Source organism: Phalacrocorax aristotelis, chromosome 1 (assembly GCF_949628215.1).
Source record: "Phalacrocorax aristotelis chromosome 1, bGulAri2.1, whole genome shotgun sequence".
In the NCBI taxonomy this organism is placed as follows: domain Eukaryota; kingdom Metazoa; phylum Chordata; class Aves; order Suliformes; family Phalacrocoracidae; genus Phalacrocorax; species Phalacrocorax aristotelis.
The window spans coordinates 83,680,731-83,699,151 of record NC_134276.1 but is presented as its reverse complement, the minus strand read 5'-3'; the positions used below and the strand labels follow the sequence as shown (position 1 = coordinate 83,699,151).

The following is an 18,421-nucleotide window of genomic DNA, read 5'->3' as shown; positions in this document are numbered from 1 at the left end:
ATGTTTGCCAAAACATGGCTTAATTAAAATTCTTCCAATTTAAAGTAAGGCATTCCATTTTGGCCCAGATAAAAGATTTTCTATGGAAATTAAGATGTGGGGGGAAGAAAAAAAACATGTGGTATTTATTTTACTTGTTCTAGGCTCTAGTTTACTTTATGGCCTTTTTTTAAGATCCTCTATTATCCTGTCTTTTTGAGAGTAGGCTGAGGAGGGAGGTGAAATGCCTGTAGGAAGGAGGCTTAAGGCTAGAGGGACTGTGGGCTTTGTAGTTGCTGATGAAATCTGAACAGCGTGAAACTGTTTTTTCAGGAAAACAAAGATTAGCTGGAAGACAGGAGAAGGTGTGTTAGCATATGTTTTGTTCTATAGAACTATTTTTCATTGTACTTTATCAGTGGTACTTTATTACCCCGTTTCATATGTTGGAAACTGATGAGTACAAAAGGGAGATTTACTGGCAGCTTGTACTTGGCTAAATACAGTCTTGTTTTTGATCGAGGCCATGATGGATATATGAGCTTGGCTGAATTGCCATTTGACCTTTTCTGAGAAACTTATTTTGGCAGGCAGATGGAGGAAATATGTTAGTGGATAAAATGAATGCCTTTGTTTAATATGGAGGAATTTTAATCGCTTGTGTTTTCTGTCTGCGGATTTGGAAGTCAGGTGTAGGTTGTAATACATACACCTTGGAAATATTCAGTTCTTACAACTCACATGAGCGGCTAAGGAATTGTGGAATATACCCACACAGCATATCCCCTAAAAAGAACTGATTCCCACTGTAGTAGCACAAACACTTGGAAAATACGTTATGGACACTACCACTCCTCTATTGCTACTTCATCACTGGTAGTTGTGTTGATGCAAAACCAATGTCTTGTAAGAGTAATGAAGTGTAGTGCACTTGCACTGTGTTAATACTTGTCCTCTTTCAGTCAGATATATCTGGTTTATCATAGGAAAAGGATGACTAATGATCAAGAGGCAAAGTTTGTGCTTGCTTTTACAGTGTTTCTCCCCTCAATTACTGTTTGTTTTCTCTCTTTTTTTTTTTTTTTTGTGTGTGTGCTTTCCCTCTCCCCTGCATTTTGGCCACAGGAAGACACTGAGCCATGGTATTCTCGGCAAGTGTACGCAAGATACTGGAAGCATTATGACTTAGCCATGCGCTGGATGCGTAGGCACCAGAAGGCCTACAGGAAAGCCATGGAATCCTTTTGTGACATACCGTGGCATCCTTCTGCAGCCTCTCCAAGTAGCCGCTACTCTGATTGGGATGGGAATGATCTCCCACATACCCAAAGCTATTCTTCCAGCTATAGCCCACGTGGCAGAGCTCTGTACCATGGGGGAGCTCAGCCGTATGTATCTCCCCACCAGGAGAGGGAGGATGCTGACAGGGACTCTGAAATGGAGGAGGACTCTGAGTCTGAAGGAGAGATAGAATATGACTTGAGTAACATGGAGATCACAGAGGAGCTTCGCCAGTTTTTTGCACAGACAGAGAGGCACCGGGAAGAACTGCGTAAGTCCATGCTTGTTCTATGTGTTCTGGTACTTGGTGGCTGTAACATTGAATGTTGGATGGCTTCAGCCTTTACAAGTTTTGTAAGAATTCACAGAAATAGGCACTGCACATGAATGAGCAGGCCAAACGGAAGCAGGCAAAACTGGTGGGTACACTTAAGTACCATTCATTAGAAATAAGTCTTGGAAAATGCTTGAAGGTTTTCTGTTAAGAGAGAGGGAAAATTTTGACTGCAAAGAAGAGAATAGCATATTTGTCCAGAAGACAATATTCATCTTCAGTGCTGAAGGAAAAACTCCAGAACTTTTATGGTTAAATCTAGTTAACATGCTATATATCTGAGAGGGCAAACCAAAGGAAGTGCTTTACTACATCACTGAACCCTAGAGTAAGCCTCAATGTATTTTATAACATGGAGCAGCCATTTTGTTTGTTATTCTTTGGCTAACCCAACAGTAAAATTCCGTGACCTTTTTCTTGTCCCCTTGCATCCCTAGGGTACTCTTCAATCTGTACTATACCACAAGTTTCTCTTTTGTTTGCTTCTCTTTTGTTTGCTTCTTGATCTAGACCCAAGTCTTTAAGCAGGGAATATAAGCCAAAGGCTTAAGATTTTTCTCAGATCTTGGTCCTCAGAGGTGTTGGTCAGCTTTGTTTCTGTGAAATCCTTAAAGTACAGCATAATCTTTTATTGACACTTTACTGCGTATACAGATGTTGCAGGCAAATTGATTATCTGTTTTAAGAAAGCAGCATGATGAAAATAATTTTTACCACATAACTCCAATAGGAAATACCCAGAATGAACGTTTAATAGAGCGTTCTCTGAAAGAGGGAAATGTTCTAAAAATGCATAATAAAGGCAATGATTGGGAGGGAGAGATAAAAATCATGTTAATTTAAGTTCATTTAATACCATCGGGTCAGAGGGTATCCGGTGAGCTCAAACACCTCAGCTTAACTTCAAACGTCCCATCAGTGTGATGCACAGTCACTCTAGATACCAGAGAAATGTGAGTTAAGGAGCTCAGCGGTACTGCCCGACACGCATCCCCATCATGCTTTTGCAGAATCAGCTTCGTGGTTTCTGTTGAAATGTTCTTTTAGTGAGGTACAGGATGCTTTAAGATGCTCAGCTACTTCTGGCAACACAGTGCATTTTCTTTAGATTTATTATGTCTGTATGGTTAGTGGTGTTTAAAGGTATGCAGGTGATTAAAGTGGAATCCCGGAAATTGGGAAATCGGGGCTTAGAGACATTCTCTGTCTCGAATATCCTATATGACCTTGGTATAGCTATTTAATCTCTTCCTGACCCCTCACTGGCTGCTCTTGCTAAAAATATGATTTCATTCTTTATGATGAGCAGGCGAATTGGGAAGAGGTTTGTGACTCAGAATACAGATTTTACTTTTGTTCCTTCCACCACAGTGGTACTTGAAGCCTTTTGTAATAATTAGCTCTCTGCTGTGTGCCATGTACTACTAGCCTAGTTCTGGGTAAGTGTAACTCTATTCACTTCAGCAGCAGTATTCCAGATCTTTGTGCAATTTTAAGCAGAATCTGCAATGGATGGCTACAAGCTCTTCAGAAGGGACAGGAAAGGAAGGAGGGGTGGAGGGGTAGCCTTGTATGAGATAGAGTGTTTTGACTGTCTAGAACTCAACGACAGTAATGATAAGGTTGAGTGCTTATGGGTAAGGATCGAGGGAAGGCCAATAAGGCCGACATCCTAGTGGGAGTCTTACAGACCACCCAACTAGGATGAGGAGACAGATGAAGTACTCTACAAGCAGTTGGCTGAAGTCTTACAATCTCTAGCCCATGTTCTCGTGGGAGACTTCAACTTACCAGATATCTGCTGGAAATACAACACAGCAGAGAGAAAGCAGTCTCGGAGGTTCCTGGGGCGTGTGGGAGATAACTTCCTGACACAGCTGGTGAGCGAGCCAAGCAGGGGAGGTGCCCTACTGGACCTGCTGTTTACGAACAGAGAAGGCCTGGTGGGTGATGTGGTGGTCAGAGGCTGTCTTGGGCTCAGCAACCATGACATGATAGAGCTTTTGATTCTTGGAGAAGTAAGGAAGGGGGTCAGCAAAACCGCTACCCTGAACTTCGGAAGGGCAGACTTTGGATTTTTAAGGAGTCTGGTTAACAGAGTCGCTTGGGAGGCAGTCCTGAAGGGCAAAGGAGCCCAGGAAGGCTGGATGTTATTAAAGAAGGAAGTCTCAAAGGTGTAGGAGCAGGCCGTCCTCATGTGCCATAAGTCAAGCAGGCAGGGGAGGAGCCGGCTTGGCTGACTAGGGAGCTTTGGCTGGAACTCAAGAAGAAAAGGAGAGCTTACCGCCTTTGGAAGAAGGGGCAGGTGACTCAGGAGGACTACAAGGATGTTGTGAGGTTATGCAGGCAAAAGATTAGAAAGGCAAAGGCCCAGCTGGAACTTAAACTGGCCGGCGCCATTAAAGATAACAAAAAATGTTTTTATAAATGCATCAGTGACAAAAGGAGGGCCAGGGAAAATATCCCTCCTTTGTTGGGTGCGGAAGGTAACCTTGCCATAGAAGATGAGGAGAAGACTGAGGTACTTAATGCTTTCTTTGCCTCAGTCTTTAATAGTCAGACTGGTCATCCGCGGGGTTGTCGGGCCCCTGTGCTGGGAAATGGAGATAGTATGCAGAATGAAGTCCCGGTTGTTGAAGAGGTGGCCGTCACCAACCTGCTCTTCCACCTGGATGTTCACAAGTCCATGGGGCTGGATGGTATCCACCCGAGGATACTGAGGGAGCTGGCAGAGGATCTCACCAAGGCAGTCTCCATGATTTATCAGAGGTCCTGGTCAACCAGTGAGGTCCCAGATGACTGGAAACTAGCGAATGTGACGCCCCTTTACAAGAAGGGTGGGAAGGAGGATCCGGGGAACTGCAGGCCTGTCAGCCTGACCTTGGTGCCGGGGAAGGTCATGGAGCAGATCATCTTGAATGCCATTATGCAGCACATGTGGGACAACCAGGGGATTGGGCTCAGCCAGCATGGGTTTATGAAAGGGAGGTCCTGCCTCACTAACCTGGTCTCCTTCTATGATAAGGTGACCTGCTTAGTGGATAAGGGGAAGGCTGTGGATGTTGTCTACTTGGACTTCAGTAATGCCTTTGACACTGTCTCCCACAGCATTCTCCTGGAGAAGCTGGCTGCTCTCAGCTTGGACAAGTGCACTCTGTGCTGGGTTAAAAACTGGCTGGATGGCTGAGCCCAGACAGTGGTGGTGAATGGAGTAAAATCCAGTTGGCAGTTGGTCACGGGCGGGGTTCCCCAGGGCTCAGTGTTGGGGCCAGTCCTATTCAATATCTTCACTGATGATCTGGATGAGGGGAATGAGTGCACCCTCAGTAAGTTTGCAGATGACATCGAGCTGGGTGGAAGTGTCGATCTGCTTGAGGGCAGGAAGGCTCTGCAGAGGGACCTGGACAGGCTGGATGGATGGGCTGAGGCCAGTTGTATGAGGTTTAACAAGGCCAAGTCCCGGGTCCTGCACTTGGGTCACAACAACCCCATGCAGCGCTACAGGCTTGGGGAAGAGCGGCTGGAAAGCTGCCCAGTGGAAAAGGACCTGGGGGTATTGGTCAACAGCCGCCTGAACACGAGCCAGCAGTGTGCCCAGGTGGCCAAGAAGGCCAACAGCCTCCCGGCTTGTATCAGGAATAGTGTGGCCAGCAGGAGCAGGGAGGTGATCGTTCCCCTGTGCTCGGCACTGGTGAGGCCGCACCTTGCATATTTTGTTCAGTTCTGGGCCCCTCACTACAGGAAGGACGACGAGGTGCTGGAGTGTGTCCAGAGAAGGGCAATGAAGCTGGTGAAGGGTCTGGAGAGCAGGTCTTCTGAGGAGAGACTGAGGGAACTGGGGTTGTGTAGCCTGGAGAAGAGGAGGCTGAGGGGAGACCTTATTGCTCTCTACAACTACCTGAAAGGAGGTTGTAGCAAGGTGGATATTGGTCTCTTTTCCCAAGTTACTAGCGATAGAACAAGAGGAAACAGCTTCAAGCTGCATCAGGGAGGTTTAGATTGGATATTAGGAAAAACTTCTTCACCGAAAGGGATGTCAAACGTTGGAACAGGCTGCCCAGAGAGGTGGTTGGAGTCACCATTCCTGGAGGTATTTAAAAGAAGGGTAGACGTGGTGCTTGAGGATATGGTTTAGTGGTGGACTTGGCAGTGATAGGTTAGTGGTTGGACTCGATGATCTTAAGGGTCTTATCCAACCTTAACGATTCAATGATTCTATGATCTTTAGCTACTGCATGCCTCAGTTTCTTTAATAGTTCCCCTGATAAAGTGGGGATGATAATAATAATCATCTGTAATTCCTCAGCATTAAAAAGTAAACAAGTTCTTGATTTAATTGAAATATTAAAATGCCACAGAATTCTTGGGTGGAGGGTGCTATCTAAATGCTAATTTTGTAATTAACAATACAGTATGATCTTGTTAGGAAATAATTTTTTCTTGTGTGGTGGGGGGAAAGGAAAATATAATAAATCTTTTCGCTGTTGAATTTTCTCAAAAGAAGAAACATAAGCTGCTGGAGGAGGGGAAACGATGGTTTCCCTGGTGGTGTGGAAATGAGCTGGTATGGAGACCATGTTGAAGGCAGTACTGCTCTACTTTAGGGGGCAGTGTTATTAGTTTTCATGGATGCTTCTGAACAAAATGAACATTTAGGGGTTCGTTAAGCTGCGGTCCATAATGACACTATCATGTTATCTCTTTCATACTGTGCTGAAGAATGATTGTTGTTCTGTATCAATGCTCAGGAAGATGGATCCAAAAAAGAAACCCACAATTACTCAGAGTATTTCCTGTATGATGCCTTTTTCTTTCAAGTACCAAACTGTATATCCTGGGCTGCCCCCCCACCTTAAGAGCAGATTTGTAGAGAAACTTGCACACTGTAAAGCTCAGTAATGGCTGAAATGTAGGCATCCGTCTCTGAAAGAGATATTTGTACTGTTGAGGTAAGAGTTCTATATTTTCTCTAAACTGAATGAGAATGTTTGGGCATGTCAAAGGGGAATACCAACAGTGACCTCGATGATCACTTGAAGTATAAGCCAGCTGTTGGGGAATGTTAAGGGGAAGGCTGTCTCTCGTGTTTTCTTTCTCTGGCACAAATAAGGGGCTCCAGGTGGAGTTGACAGCATTTGACCCCTGCACCTTGATATGCACTTGGGAGCAGACACCTGTGGCTTGCTCTTCTTTGAGAATGAATGCTATGCAAGAGTTTGATATAAGTTTATTGGCAACTTGTTGAAGTGAGAGACGTGGGAAAAGAAGAGCAATGGGACAAATAGGAGAATTTGACATGTAAGGAAGGGGATGCTGATACAGAGGGTCGAAGTCTGATTTATCTTTGTGAAGGATGACTTTCATTAGTCTGGTGTTTTTCAAGCCCTGCAAAATTAGGCAATACTATGCAGCCTTAATGCAGCTATTTTGGGCATGCGTAATGAGAGCCTTGATTTACCAAGTAAGATATAGCTGGTTCCCACACATGATCCATGGTCTCATCAACATGCAGAAGTATAATATAATGGACTAGAACAACTCCTAACTGATGACAAGACTCTTCACTTCTGATGCTTGCTCTCTAGAGTCTGCTGGTGGTAAACCTGATCACAGACGTCAGAGGTTAAGATCTTGCAAACTTTAACTGTGGATGTCTTAAACAGGCCTGAGGTGTAGGTGTGAAAGGCATTTGTGTCTGGACAGTGAAATGCAAGTATTAATGCTGATTGCAAGGAGAAGAGCTTCAAAGATAAGAAAGCTGTCATGTCAGACTAGCCAGAGAAGAAATCTTCAGATTTGTTCCATTTTTCAGTAACTACCACAGACCTGAAGAACAAGCAGATTCCTGACTTCTGTAGCAATTTTTTTGTTCTGTTTTCACAGTGGGCATTTGCAGTGATTGGCTGACTTGCACAGTAAAGCTTTTGAAACTGGCAAACTCTGAGCCTTGGTGCATGATTTAACACTTCAGCAGTGATACAGTTGTTCACAACCTCTTTTAAAACAAACTCTTTTTTTGTCTTTGAATTCATGTCAAATGCTTGCTAGTTTTTATATTCATGTCATGTGTTGCAGTCGAGTTATGTGTTCCTGGAATGCCCTGAAGTAATTGTGAGCGGAGTTTTGCTGAGGCTGTATGAACTCAGAGATCTTAATGCACTACAGACTTATCTCATATTCTAGATATATTGTGCATTTAGTTAAGACCCCTTACAGACGGTTTTAATTTCTTATGTGTTCAGTTGTTTCTTCATAAGCAATGATAATTATCTAGTGATTCTGGGTTTTTAGGGGGTTTTGTTGTCAGGCTAGTCTATAGCTTTGGTTCTTTGTGTAGCTCGTGAACCTAATATACTGTGCTTCTTAGGGTTGTTTTTAGTTGCATTTAAAAGCCTTCCCTCTGGCTGCTGAAAAGCATGAAGTTATTTTTCTGGGTTACCATACCTGTCAAACCTAGGTAGTGTACTGAATTCTCCAGGCATCCTAGATGTAAAGGACAGAATACAGTAAATTGCCTTTTTATATTTGAAAGAATTAAAAGGACAAAAACTAGGAAGGAAAGATTCACAAGCCTAACAATTCAGTAAATTGGCTAATTGCACATATTTATTACACCTTTAAATTTAGCCTTTGAAGCATGTAGTTTGTCCTGATGCTGTTTTTCTTTGTTCCCTTTTTGAATATAAGAGAAAAATACTACTGTAATTGAGTGAATACAGCATTGCAAGTACATTGAGAACCATTCTGTAGTAGTCAACAGGCAATAAGACAGTGTCCTTTATTTAAAAAGAAAGAAAAGCAAAGTACCATCATGTCAGTTCATTACTGAACAATAATAGTCTGTCAATTGTTAATGCTATGACTAGTTTTTTTCCATTAAAGCCTCTGTATTTACTACACGTACCCTCCAGACTTTCAACAGGTGTAATCTCTGATGGGTAAAAAAACTGGCTGGAAGGCTGAGCCCAGACAGTGGTGGTGAATGGAGCTAAATCCAGTTGACGGGCGGGGTTCCCCAGGGCTCAGTGTTGTGGCCAGTCCTATTCAATATCTTCACTGATGATCTGGATGAGGGGAATGAGTGCACCCTCGGTAAGTTTGCAGATGACATCGAGCTGGGTGGAAGTGTCGATCTGCTTGAGGGCAGGAAGGCTCTGCAGAGGGACCTGGACAGGCTGGATGGATGGGCTGAGGCCAGTTGTATGAGGTTTAACAAGGCCAAGTCCCGGGTCCTGCACTTGGGTCACAACAACCCCATGCAGCGCTACAGGCTTGGGGAAGAGCGGCTGGAAAGCTGCCCAGTGGAAAAGGACCTGGGGGTATTGGTCAACAGCCGCCTGAACACGAGCCAGCAGTGTGCCCAGGTGGCCAAGAAGGCCAACAGCCTCCCGGCTTGTATCAGGAATAGTGTGGCCAGCAGGAGCAGGGAGGTGATCGTTCCCCTGTGCTCGGCACTGGTGAGGCCGCACCTTGCATATTTTGTTCAGTTCTGGGCCCCTCACTACAGGAAGGACGACGAGGTGCTGGAGTGTGTCCAGAGAAGGGCAATGAAGCTGGTGAAGGGTCTGGAGAGCAGGTCTTCTGAGGAGAGACTGAGGGAACTGGGGTTGTGTAGCCTGGAGAAGAGGAGGCTGAGGGGGAGACCTTATTGCTCTCTACAACTACCTGAAAGGAGGTTGTAGCAAGGTGGATATTGGTCTCTTTTCCCAAGTTACTAGCGATAGAACAAGAGGAAACAGCTTCAAGCTGCATCAGGGAGGTTTAGATTGGATATTAGGAAAAACTTCTTCACCAAAAGGGATGTCAAACGTTGGAACAGGCTGCCCAGAGAGGTGGTTGGAGTCACCATTCCTGGAGGTATTTAAAAGAAGGGTAGACGTGGTGCTTGAGGATATGGTTTAGTGGTGGACTTGGCAGTGATAGGTTAGTGGTTGGACTCGATGATCCTAGAGGTCTTATCCAACCAATATAATTCTATGATTCTATGAAAATAATATTGTTACAACTTAAATTTTTCATGCCAGATAGAAAACCTTTAAAAGAATTGAAAGGAAATGGTGAATGAACATTTTTGTTTTAAATCTGCAACTTGTAGATTTTTTCCCTCTGGGTTTCTTTTTCTCTGAAAAATGATGGCGGCTACCGCCTCTTCTGTGAAAAGAGAATAATGGAATTTTCCATGTTTTGAAACTTGTTTGAATAATACCAAATCCATGAAGCTTTTGGTTTTGTTTAAGGCCTATGTGCTCTTTTGGAAAATTGACTTTGATGCAGGTTTTTTGCCACCATGCTTTCCTTCATTCCTTCACTTTTGGTAAATGATTCTCCCTGTTCTTTGTCTTTTTCTCCATCAGACTGTAGTTCAAATTCTTACTCTTGGTCACCAGCATCTTTTTTGTTTCTTCTTCCCTATCCTAGAACTGTGAAAGCAATGTGGATGCCTTGTGAATATCTGCTCAACTTCCTTGGCTTTGTCAGCCTTGTTTTTGCATGAACTTTTACCACTATCTTTAGAAGTTGAATTGCTTAGGTATCTGAGAAATGCCTGTGACATGAGAGCGCTCTCTGCAATACGTAAGGGGGCTTGAGAGATGATTTGAAGCACCTTTTTTTGTGAACTGAAGGAGAAATATGAAAGGCTCTCCTTTTGTACCACATCTCTCCTCTTGATGATTGAACCTTTTATCCTATAGCAGCAGAATCTCGTCAAGTGCGCACACGGTGTCCAGGGTGGAGTCTGTGTTGTTTGGTACTGGAAATCAACAGCTGAGAAAATGCCTCCTTACTAGTGAAATAAGGAAAAGTGCCACAATTTTCACCACCCTAACATTGAAAACTAATCTGTATTTGCAAAAATAGAGGGTCTGAATTGCATTGAGAGCAACATTTGGGCATAGTTTTATATGCTTTTCATAAGATACGAGGTTATCTTTGTATTAAGAGTATCAATTTGGGAACACGGCGGTTCCTAGAGTATGAGTTAGTCAAGAAAACGTCCTTGGATCTCATACTAGAGACAGAATTTGAGCTTTGAAGAATCTATAGCTTTGCAATGTGGACCTATGTCTTTCCTATCTATCCAACACATTTTGCAATGAATGGATGTTATATTGTACAGGTGTACTTGCTGCTACAGGAATTAATGGAAGTGAGGCACTAGAAAGTAAGAGGTGCTGCTGAAGAAACAGTGTGCATTCTGTATAACTGCACCAGATACATTCAGAAATGGATATCCTCTGCTGCATGCTCAGGAGAGTTGTGTGAAGGTTAATATATAGAACTGGAAAATATACATGAAGTCTTTTTATTTGTTATGTGCCTCAGTCTGAGACTCTTGGGCAGTGTTGGCAACCCCTGTAGGTACGCAAGTACGCAAGGCCAGGCTTGTTTTGCTGCTAAGGGGTGCCCAGGTTTCAGCTTCTAGGTGGCATTGAGGATGCTGTGGACCACACTCCCATGTGTGCAGCCTGGACAGTTTAGTGGAGCTGGGGCCTGGAATGCTGCTGCCTGGTCTGCTAGTGGCTGTACTGGGCTCAGTTTTTCCTAAGCATGCTGTGGAGTACTGGTATTTGAGATACAGCAGGTCTGTAGCTAGGAGCGTGGGAAAAGAAGCTCAGTGGTCCAGTGTAACTGTAGTTTAGGCATTGCTTTAAGATGAATACCAAGATGTCAGACACCTCTATTTCCTCTTACATTTGGAAATTAAGAACGCCGTCTTCATATGAAAATATGTATTAAACTTTGGAAGCCTGTGTTTGAAATTGTCACCTTGTATTTGTCTGTCTAATGTGCACACTTATTATAGCGGAGGTAGTGCGTACCTCAGGTGGCTTTTTGAGAGGTACAATTTATTCATATTCATGTAAGGGATTTTGAGTACCTCAGCAGGAAGTAAGAAAAAGCCTCAAGTGGTAGAAGAATGAATCATATGATCTGACAAGAATTTTCATGCCAGACCTTTTGATTTGACAGTTAAGGTAGATGTCATCCATGTGACCAAAAGCCATCCTGTCAACGACATCTTTGCTGAACAAATACGGGATTTGAGCTACCGTTCTTCCAGAGAGCTATTGTCCCTAAGTTATTCATGAGTCAATAAGGGAAGCATGGTAATCTTTTATTGTTGCTGTTCTTAGTAAACCAGTGCTGTGCTAAAATTCCTTCTGACTGGACTCATCTTAAGGATGTGAGAATTAAGCGTGCAGGACAGGAGCAGATCATTGCTCCTCTCAGCTGCCCTGTCCATCGCCATCTGTGTGCTAGATCTGCTTTTGACAGCGGTTCTTTGACAGTTGCTGGTCTTGGATAGATCCTGTGGAAACAAGTCAGTAGCTTGCTGTGATGGATTAGCTATTGGAACTTTCTCTTTATGAACAAAATACACACAGTAATTCAGTTTTAGGGCAGACAAGCAGAGTGTCAATGCCTGTTTTGTGTCTGCCATTTCCAAGGCTTGAGGGCATTGCTGTGACATACCTGGCCCCTGGCAAAGCTTTGGCAAAGAACCACCAGGCAGACCCCAGGGCAGACGGGCCACTTGTGGAACAAGGAATCCCTCCCCGGTCTTGTTGTAAGAGCAAAAATAGCTTTCAGAAGGCTGTTATGGAAGGTTGTTTCATATGGGAGCAGTTTGGTGTGGGAAGATGCAGACACCGCTCTACACTGAGAACTGGTGCTGGTAAATTTTTGAGGGCAGGTCTGCCTGCTTGCTTATGCCATTAGCATCTGCAGCCGCTCTGAGTGGCTCATCTAGTCTTCTCTTCATTCTTTGTCTCTGCAGGGGAGCCTGTGAAAGCAGCTGTAGCTGCTGTGGAACAGAGCAGGTAAGAGCAGGTGAGACCATGCTGACAGACACAGCTCTAGAGGAAAGTCGCATAAAAGCTGCTCTGTGCTAATCACTTGTCTCAGGCAGTCTGTCTTCACAGTTTATGCAGTTTACCATTTCCCCTAAAATTCCTCAATTACCAGTTCCATCTAGGTGCCACATGCAATGTTTCTGAATCTCTAAATGATTTTACTTGAGAGAGCTCTGACTCAGTTCTGTGCTGATAAATCTGAATTCATCTGCCTTTAGTGTGATATTCTCAACCCTGTAAGTGGACACTGAGAGTGTGGGCTATGAATTAAGCATTTTCTAACAAAACATTTTTTGTATCTACCTGGAGGAACTGTTGCTTTACCAAGAATGCTTAAAGTTTCAGGGTGTACAGCACTGGAGTGGTTGTGAAAAGCATTGCCAAGGACCAAGGTGGAAATGGGTGTAATTATCTTCTGTGCTTTCTATGCTCTTTTATCTACAAAATCTGCTCAGAATCTAAAACAGAGCATAACAGCAAAGTATCTCAAGTGTTACACGCTTTAGGTGTCTCTGTTATAAAGCCAACCTCTTGTACAGATTCACTTGGAGACACATAATTTACCTCTGCTAATTTTAATGGGGTGTGGTTAATGGTAAGACTTCAGAGGCACTATTTGCTTTTCAGAAGCTCTCGTTGTGCCTCAGTTTTGTCAGAAGCATCCAGATGGAATTCACGTCCATCGTCGTTAGGGAAATGTGGGTGCTGTGGAGGCAGAAACTTGATAGTTCGGAGACTTCCATCTGCCTGGGTCTTTTCAAAACTCATTTGTTTGCATGCTCAAAATCAAGTGAGAGACTCAGACAGAGTCTGTTAGGCTACCCGTCTCAGACTTGGGTGGCCTTCACAGACTTCCATTATGACCTTAGACATGCTATTTGAGACATGCCATAGATCCATAGAAGCTTTCAGCATAGGTGGAATTTAGAAACAGATTTCCAAAATAATAATCTTTCTCTCCCAACCATGCCTTCAAGGAAGAAGGGAACTAGTAATTCATACCCAAAGGATGATGCATATTAAACCCTAAGGTGCAAGGGAATATTGTCACTGTTACCTTTTCCAGCAGCTGGGCTGAGCACCTGTGCCACCTTGTGATATGATCTCCTGAGAAGCCCATTCCAAGGAATCTAAAGCACCTCCTGCTCTAGGAATTTGTGCCTTTTTTTTTTTTTTTTAATTTGGACTTGTAATACAGGGGTAATAGCACTTCCCTGTCTTTCAGAAAAATATAGAAGGTTGATATGATAACGCACTGAGAAACAGTTGTGCTGCAGCCACATTACAATTGTTACTGTCCTCCAAAGTATCCAGACCTATTTATCCAGTTATCAGAGCTTCCCTCTGGTATTTTCAAGGACATGCGTCTAAGTTGCCAAAACACTGATCTGCAGTACATTAAGATCATAAAGGAAATGTAAGATGAAGAATAAATCTTAAATTGGTATTTACACTGAAATTAGGTTTGTACTGAAATAAGTAATGTGGGTGTTATACTGTTGATTGTTATTGTTCACATTTAGCTGACTAAGAATCTCCTGGGCTTAATTTCATTTGTAGTTGCTGAAGTGGTGGTGGTTGCTCTAAAAGTCAGCTCTGTATTCACAGAAATCAGAGAAACTTTGCCAAGGAGTGTAGGTCTCCAAAGAGCATGCTGGGCCTCAATTTTGATATGGTTGTTCAAATACTAACAGGCCAGTGCTGCTGTTCTCTCGCTGCACAAGCCTTCAGAGCACCTTCAGTTCTAGGAGGTCTGAAATTTCTGATGTGGTTGCTACGCAGAAAGAAGGGCTGGAAGACCTGCTTTAAAATTCATCAGTCATCTTTGCTTTGGGATTTTTGGCCGCTGGTATGGTGGGAAGGAGGCTGAAAAATTGTAGAAGAGTCTAGACTATGGAGACTGCGTCATTGGTGGAGGAGGTGTTGAGATGGTAGATAGCAGAGCATCTGGCTGGCTTTGGAAGAGTGCAAGAAGAAGTATCTGCCTTTTTTTCATTTCTCCATTTCTCAATAGGTAAAGCCGGTGATATGTAGTCACTTGCATTCTCTGCTTTTGTGTTCTTCCCTTGGCATTAGTTGTCGTCTGATGGTTCTCCTCATGTAAAGTCTTCTCTTCAAGTCACTTGAACACTTCCTTCACTTGTGAATTGCCCCATTGAAGTGACAGAGGGGAGGCATGGAGCTCCCACTCACTGAGAATTACAACTTAAGTTTTTGAAGGGCAGGATGCCAGCTGCCTTTTTGAAAGGAGGCAGTGCTCAGACTTCTACTCCAGCAACCAACTCTGGAATTACTTCTAGCATCAAACATTTCATTTTTGCAGAAGGTATGATAGATGCACATCTGCAGGTTTTCTCTGGCATATTTTCCCAATGTTTTTTGTTGTCTTTTTAATACTGGGCATAGCAATTATTCTCATATACTTAAGTATATTTCATGTCATTTACTAGAATGCTGAAATGAGCAAGAGAAACTCAGAAGGTCAGAGGTAAACTAAGTTTCCAAAGCTACCCATCAGCCCTTTCTTTCACAAGTTGTGATATATTTTGCTGATTCCTTTAGTTTGACCCTTTTTCCAGATGGCTCTTTGAAAATGATTGGTCAGGCAGCACGCTGTAGTTTACTGACAGCATGGAAAAATTTGTATTTCCTTGCTGAAATTAATTTTATCTGGATCAGAGATTGTTATTTAATTCCGCCTGTCTGCAGTAATACTAAGTTATGGACCAGCCAGTTAACTGAAAGGTCAGTTTGTAGCCTGAGTATGCTTCCTTTCAGGAGTACGCTTCCTTTCAGAAAATTAACAACATGGTTACAAGTTGCTCTCAAAAAAAAATTTCAAATGTTTTTTATAAAGTTGCAGATTTCCTTGCATATGTACTGATTCGCTTTCTCATGTCATGCAATAAACGAAAGTCAAATTCAGCAGTGTAGTCTGTGGCTGGAGTCAAGAAAGACATTTCAATGTAAAGTTCTAATGTGCAAGTTTGATTTAGAAGACTGGTATAGGCTGCTGCTTTTTTTTTTTTTTTTTTTTTTTGCCTGAAAGCACCAAGCTTTCAGTATTATTTAGCTGTCTGGCGCTCTGTACGTGGAACACTTTCTTCCAAGTGCATGTGCTTAATTTCTATTCAGGGCACATGTAAAAAACAATTGTGAAACCCATGTTTCTTCAATGTGCTGGTTTGCTTTTAAAGAAGCACTTAGAAATTTGAACATTTCCTTGTTCAGTCTCCCCTGACTGCGCCATATATGTATATGTATATATGGATATAGTTATATATAGATGTAAGTAATCCTTCTGTTTACTCTAGCACTGGTGTCTTTGGCGTCAGCATTGTTGCCATCAGCGACAGACTGGAGTTGTTTTGGGGGATGGGAGTGCAGAGTCAGCTGGTCTGTATTTAATCTTACTGCTGTGGAGTTGATCCTTCCTAGAGGCAGCTGCCAGTAGCCTGATCCTGTACTAAATTCTGATCATTAGTCGGTCAGCAACTTCCTGGCAGTTTAATTCTGTCATGCAGCCTGGCCACCTTGGTGTCTCTGATGTGATACAGACCCCTGGTTATGCTGGTCTCGCCTGTGTGTTTTCTATTCTAGATGCACCTATACCTGATCATGAATTACATGTAAAGCATTCAAATTTCTAGAGCAGGCTTTCACTTGAGGTTCCACTGGGCTAGCTGGTTGCTTCATGTTTATGGTGTTTAATTGTTTCAGTTCATTTTCTGGTTGAGATAAGAATATCCCTTCTTAAGGGTTTCATTGTGGAAGGTAATAGAAGAAAATAGAAGACAGGTGATTTGTTGTTTAGCTGGGCAGTAACCAGTGTAGCCTACTGCTACTGTAAACATGGACTTGAAGGCTTGTATTGTTTCCATCTAGGATCTTTGGCAGTTTGTTTTGGAGACCATAAGAAAACCCTTATTGGTTTTTAATCCTATTTCTAAAACAGAAATCGGCTTCCTTATTCTCCAGTTAACTGTGTAACTTTCTGCCAGTTACTTAACCCACAGGTTTCAAAATAATGTGAGATAATTAATTCTTTAAAACTCTCTGTCAAGTAGGAAAGTATTAGATTCATTTTACAGACTCATTACAGTGAGGCATGTGGTTAATTAACTTGTGAGTGATACATACCACCCAGTAGCAAACCTGGAAGTGGAACGCCTTCGTTCTAACCTTACTTCCTGGATTTCTGTTTGTTTTGATTTCAAAGGTAGTTTCTCTCCACTTATTGTCTTGATAAGTAATTTTGCCATTTCTCCAGGGCTTTCCTCTTTGAAATGTGTAGAAAATCTGTATTGTGGTGAAAGAAGAGGTATCAAACTGAGTACTTCAGATTTGCAAAATCTTTTTGCTGTCTGCTTAGACAGCCTGTTGCATCCACATCTTAAGGAGCACTCTCTCCCCTTAGACAGTTTCCTGCTTTTACCAATACGTTTTCAGTCAGTTGGTGCATCAGTGAACACGTCTCAGTGTCAAAGCCAGGTTAAGCAGTTTTTCTTCCTATCCATTCACTGCTGCACCAGCGCTGCCCTTCAGTTTAGCACATGTGGTGCCAAGACAGTGAACTGTACCAGGATTAAATATAACTTGTTGGAGTTGGGTGGGAATTTTTTTTTTTCTTGGGATTCATTGTGTGGCCCCTTAGACAATTGTAGCAGCATCCTTGAGGAGGCCTGGGAGCGGGAGCATGCAGCTAAGAGAGGAGGGGAGCAGAAACTTCATGAGCTGGTTTTGTAGCTGAGTCAAGAAAAAAGTCCATGGAACCATGGTTTCAGACTGTCACCGGCCTGCCAAAGAATCACATCTGTTCTTACTTCAAAGCCTGTAACAGAACGTTTTCTTTTTTCTTGAGAGTATTGCATTGCTTGTAGATGTATGTGGTGAAATATTCAATTTCTTTTAACACATTCCCTCCTCAACTAGCAGATGGAAAACTTGTCAATGTAGATACTTGGAATTCTAATACCTTCAGCATTTTTTGTAATTCTCTTTCATGGTGGTTGTGACTCTGATGACTGAGAGCTTGTCATTGCAGGCAATTATTCCCCCAAAAAGTTACTTTTATTCCAAATTAGTGTTTTCAGGCCAGCTACAGCATTTGATTCTTCTGCACAGATTAGACTGTGGTCATAATAAGATACGGGCTAGCTGTCTCCACTTCTTTTAAGATCAGGCTTGTCCTGGTAAAAATGAGAAGGAATAAGTTACATTGTGACATCTGTAATCTTTTTGTTATGTTTTTTCAAGCACAAGGTTTGAAATTTGAGGAAAAGTTTAAACTTAAGTCTATTTTCCCGAAGCCAACTTCCAGCTAGAATGAGGCTGTTCGTTCCACTGTAAAATCATCACTCTCTTCTTTCAGTATGTTTCCACAATTCCTGTAAGTTGCTCAGTGTTCCAAAGTACTCTCCAGTAAGCAAGACCGTGCTGTTTTCAGCAGCCCGGAATATTTTATCTTTACAGATGTGGAGGTAAGTCACAGTTGTTTGCTTCTCACAGGCTCCCACTGATGGAAACTCCTGTTGTGCAAAGCTTTGCATTTGATAGAGTAGTGCTTGAGATGTCAGCCCTCTGGAAATCTAGAGCTCTTCAGAAATTAAACTCTTTGAATATCCTGTTTACAAATCCTCAGATTTAAATCCTTATTTTGTTGGAATTCCTTTAGGCAAAGATTTTGGTTTTCCCTGGTTCATGCAATTATGGGCATAATAAAATGTTCTGTTGCTGTCACTTCAGAAAAACTCATGTAAGTTTATGGTAAAGGTACTTAGCTTTTCTAGAGAGATGAAGAAGCTGGCATTTTGCATTGAGAAGCCTGTGTGGGCAGAATATTTAACACAGCAGATAGGCTTGTGGGAAGTGGCATTCAAAGAGAGAACTAGGAGTTTTTAATCAGTAGAAATGGGTAGTGGTTTTAACTCTGTTAGTGTGGGCTGCTCAAGATCAGCTCAGGTAGCATTTA

General features: G+C 42.7%; 1 protein-coding gene and 1 long non-coding RNA gene across 3 annotated transcripts in view; both read left to right on the top strand.

Moving 5' to 3' along the window:
• LOC142058512 (uncharacterized) overlaps positions 1–18,421 on the top strand; it is a 287,316-nt gene that overhangs the window by 42,622 nt on the left and 226,273 nt on the right. The gene's annotated exons all lie outside the window — the stretch shown is intronic.
• Positions 1–18,421, top strand: part of GEMIN8 (gem nuclear organelle associated protein 8) — a 34,678-nt gene that overhangs the window by 5,545 nt on the left and 10,712 nt on the right. For both annotated transcript variants that reach the window (XM_075095584.1, XM_075095577.1), the window contains exon 4: positions 1,105–1,531. In XM_075095584.1, coding sequence (XP_074951685.1) covers positions 1,105–1,531 — 427 coding nt within the window. The remainder of the gene's footprint in view (positions 1–1,104; positions 1,532–18,421) is intronic.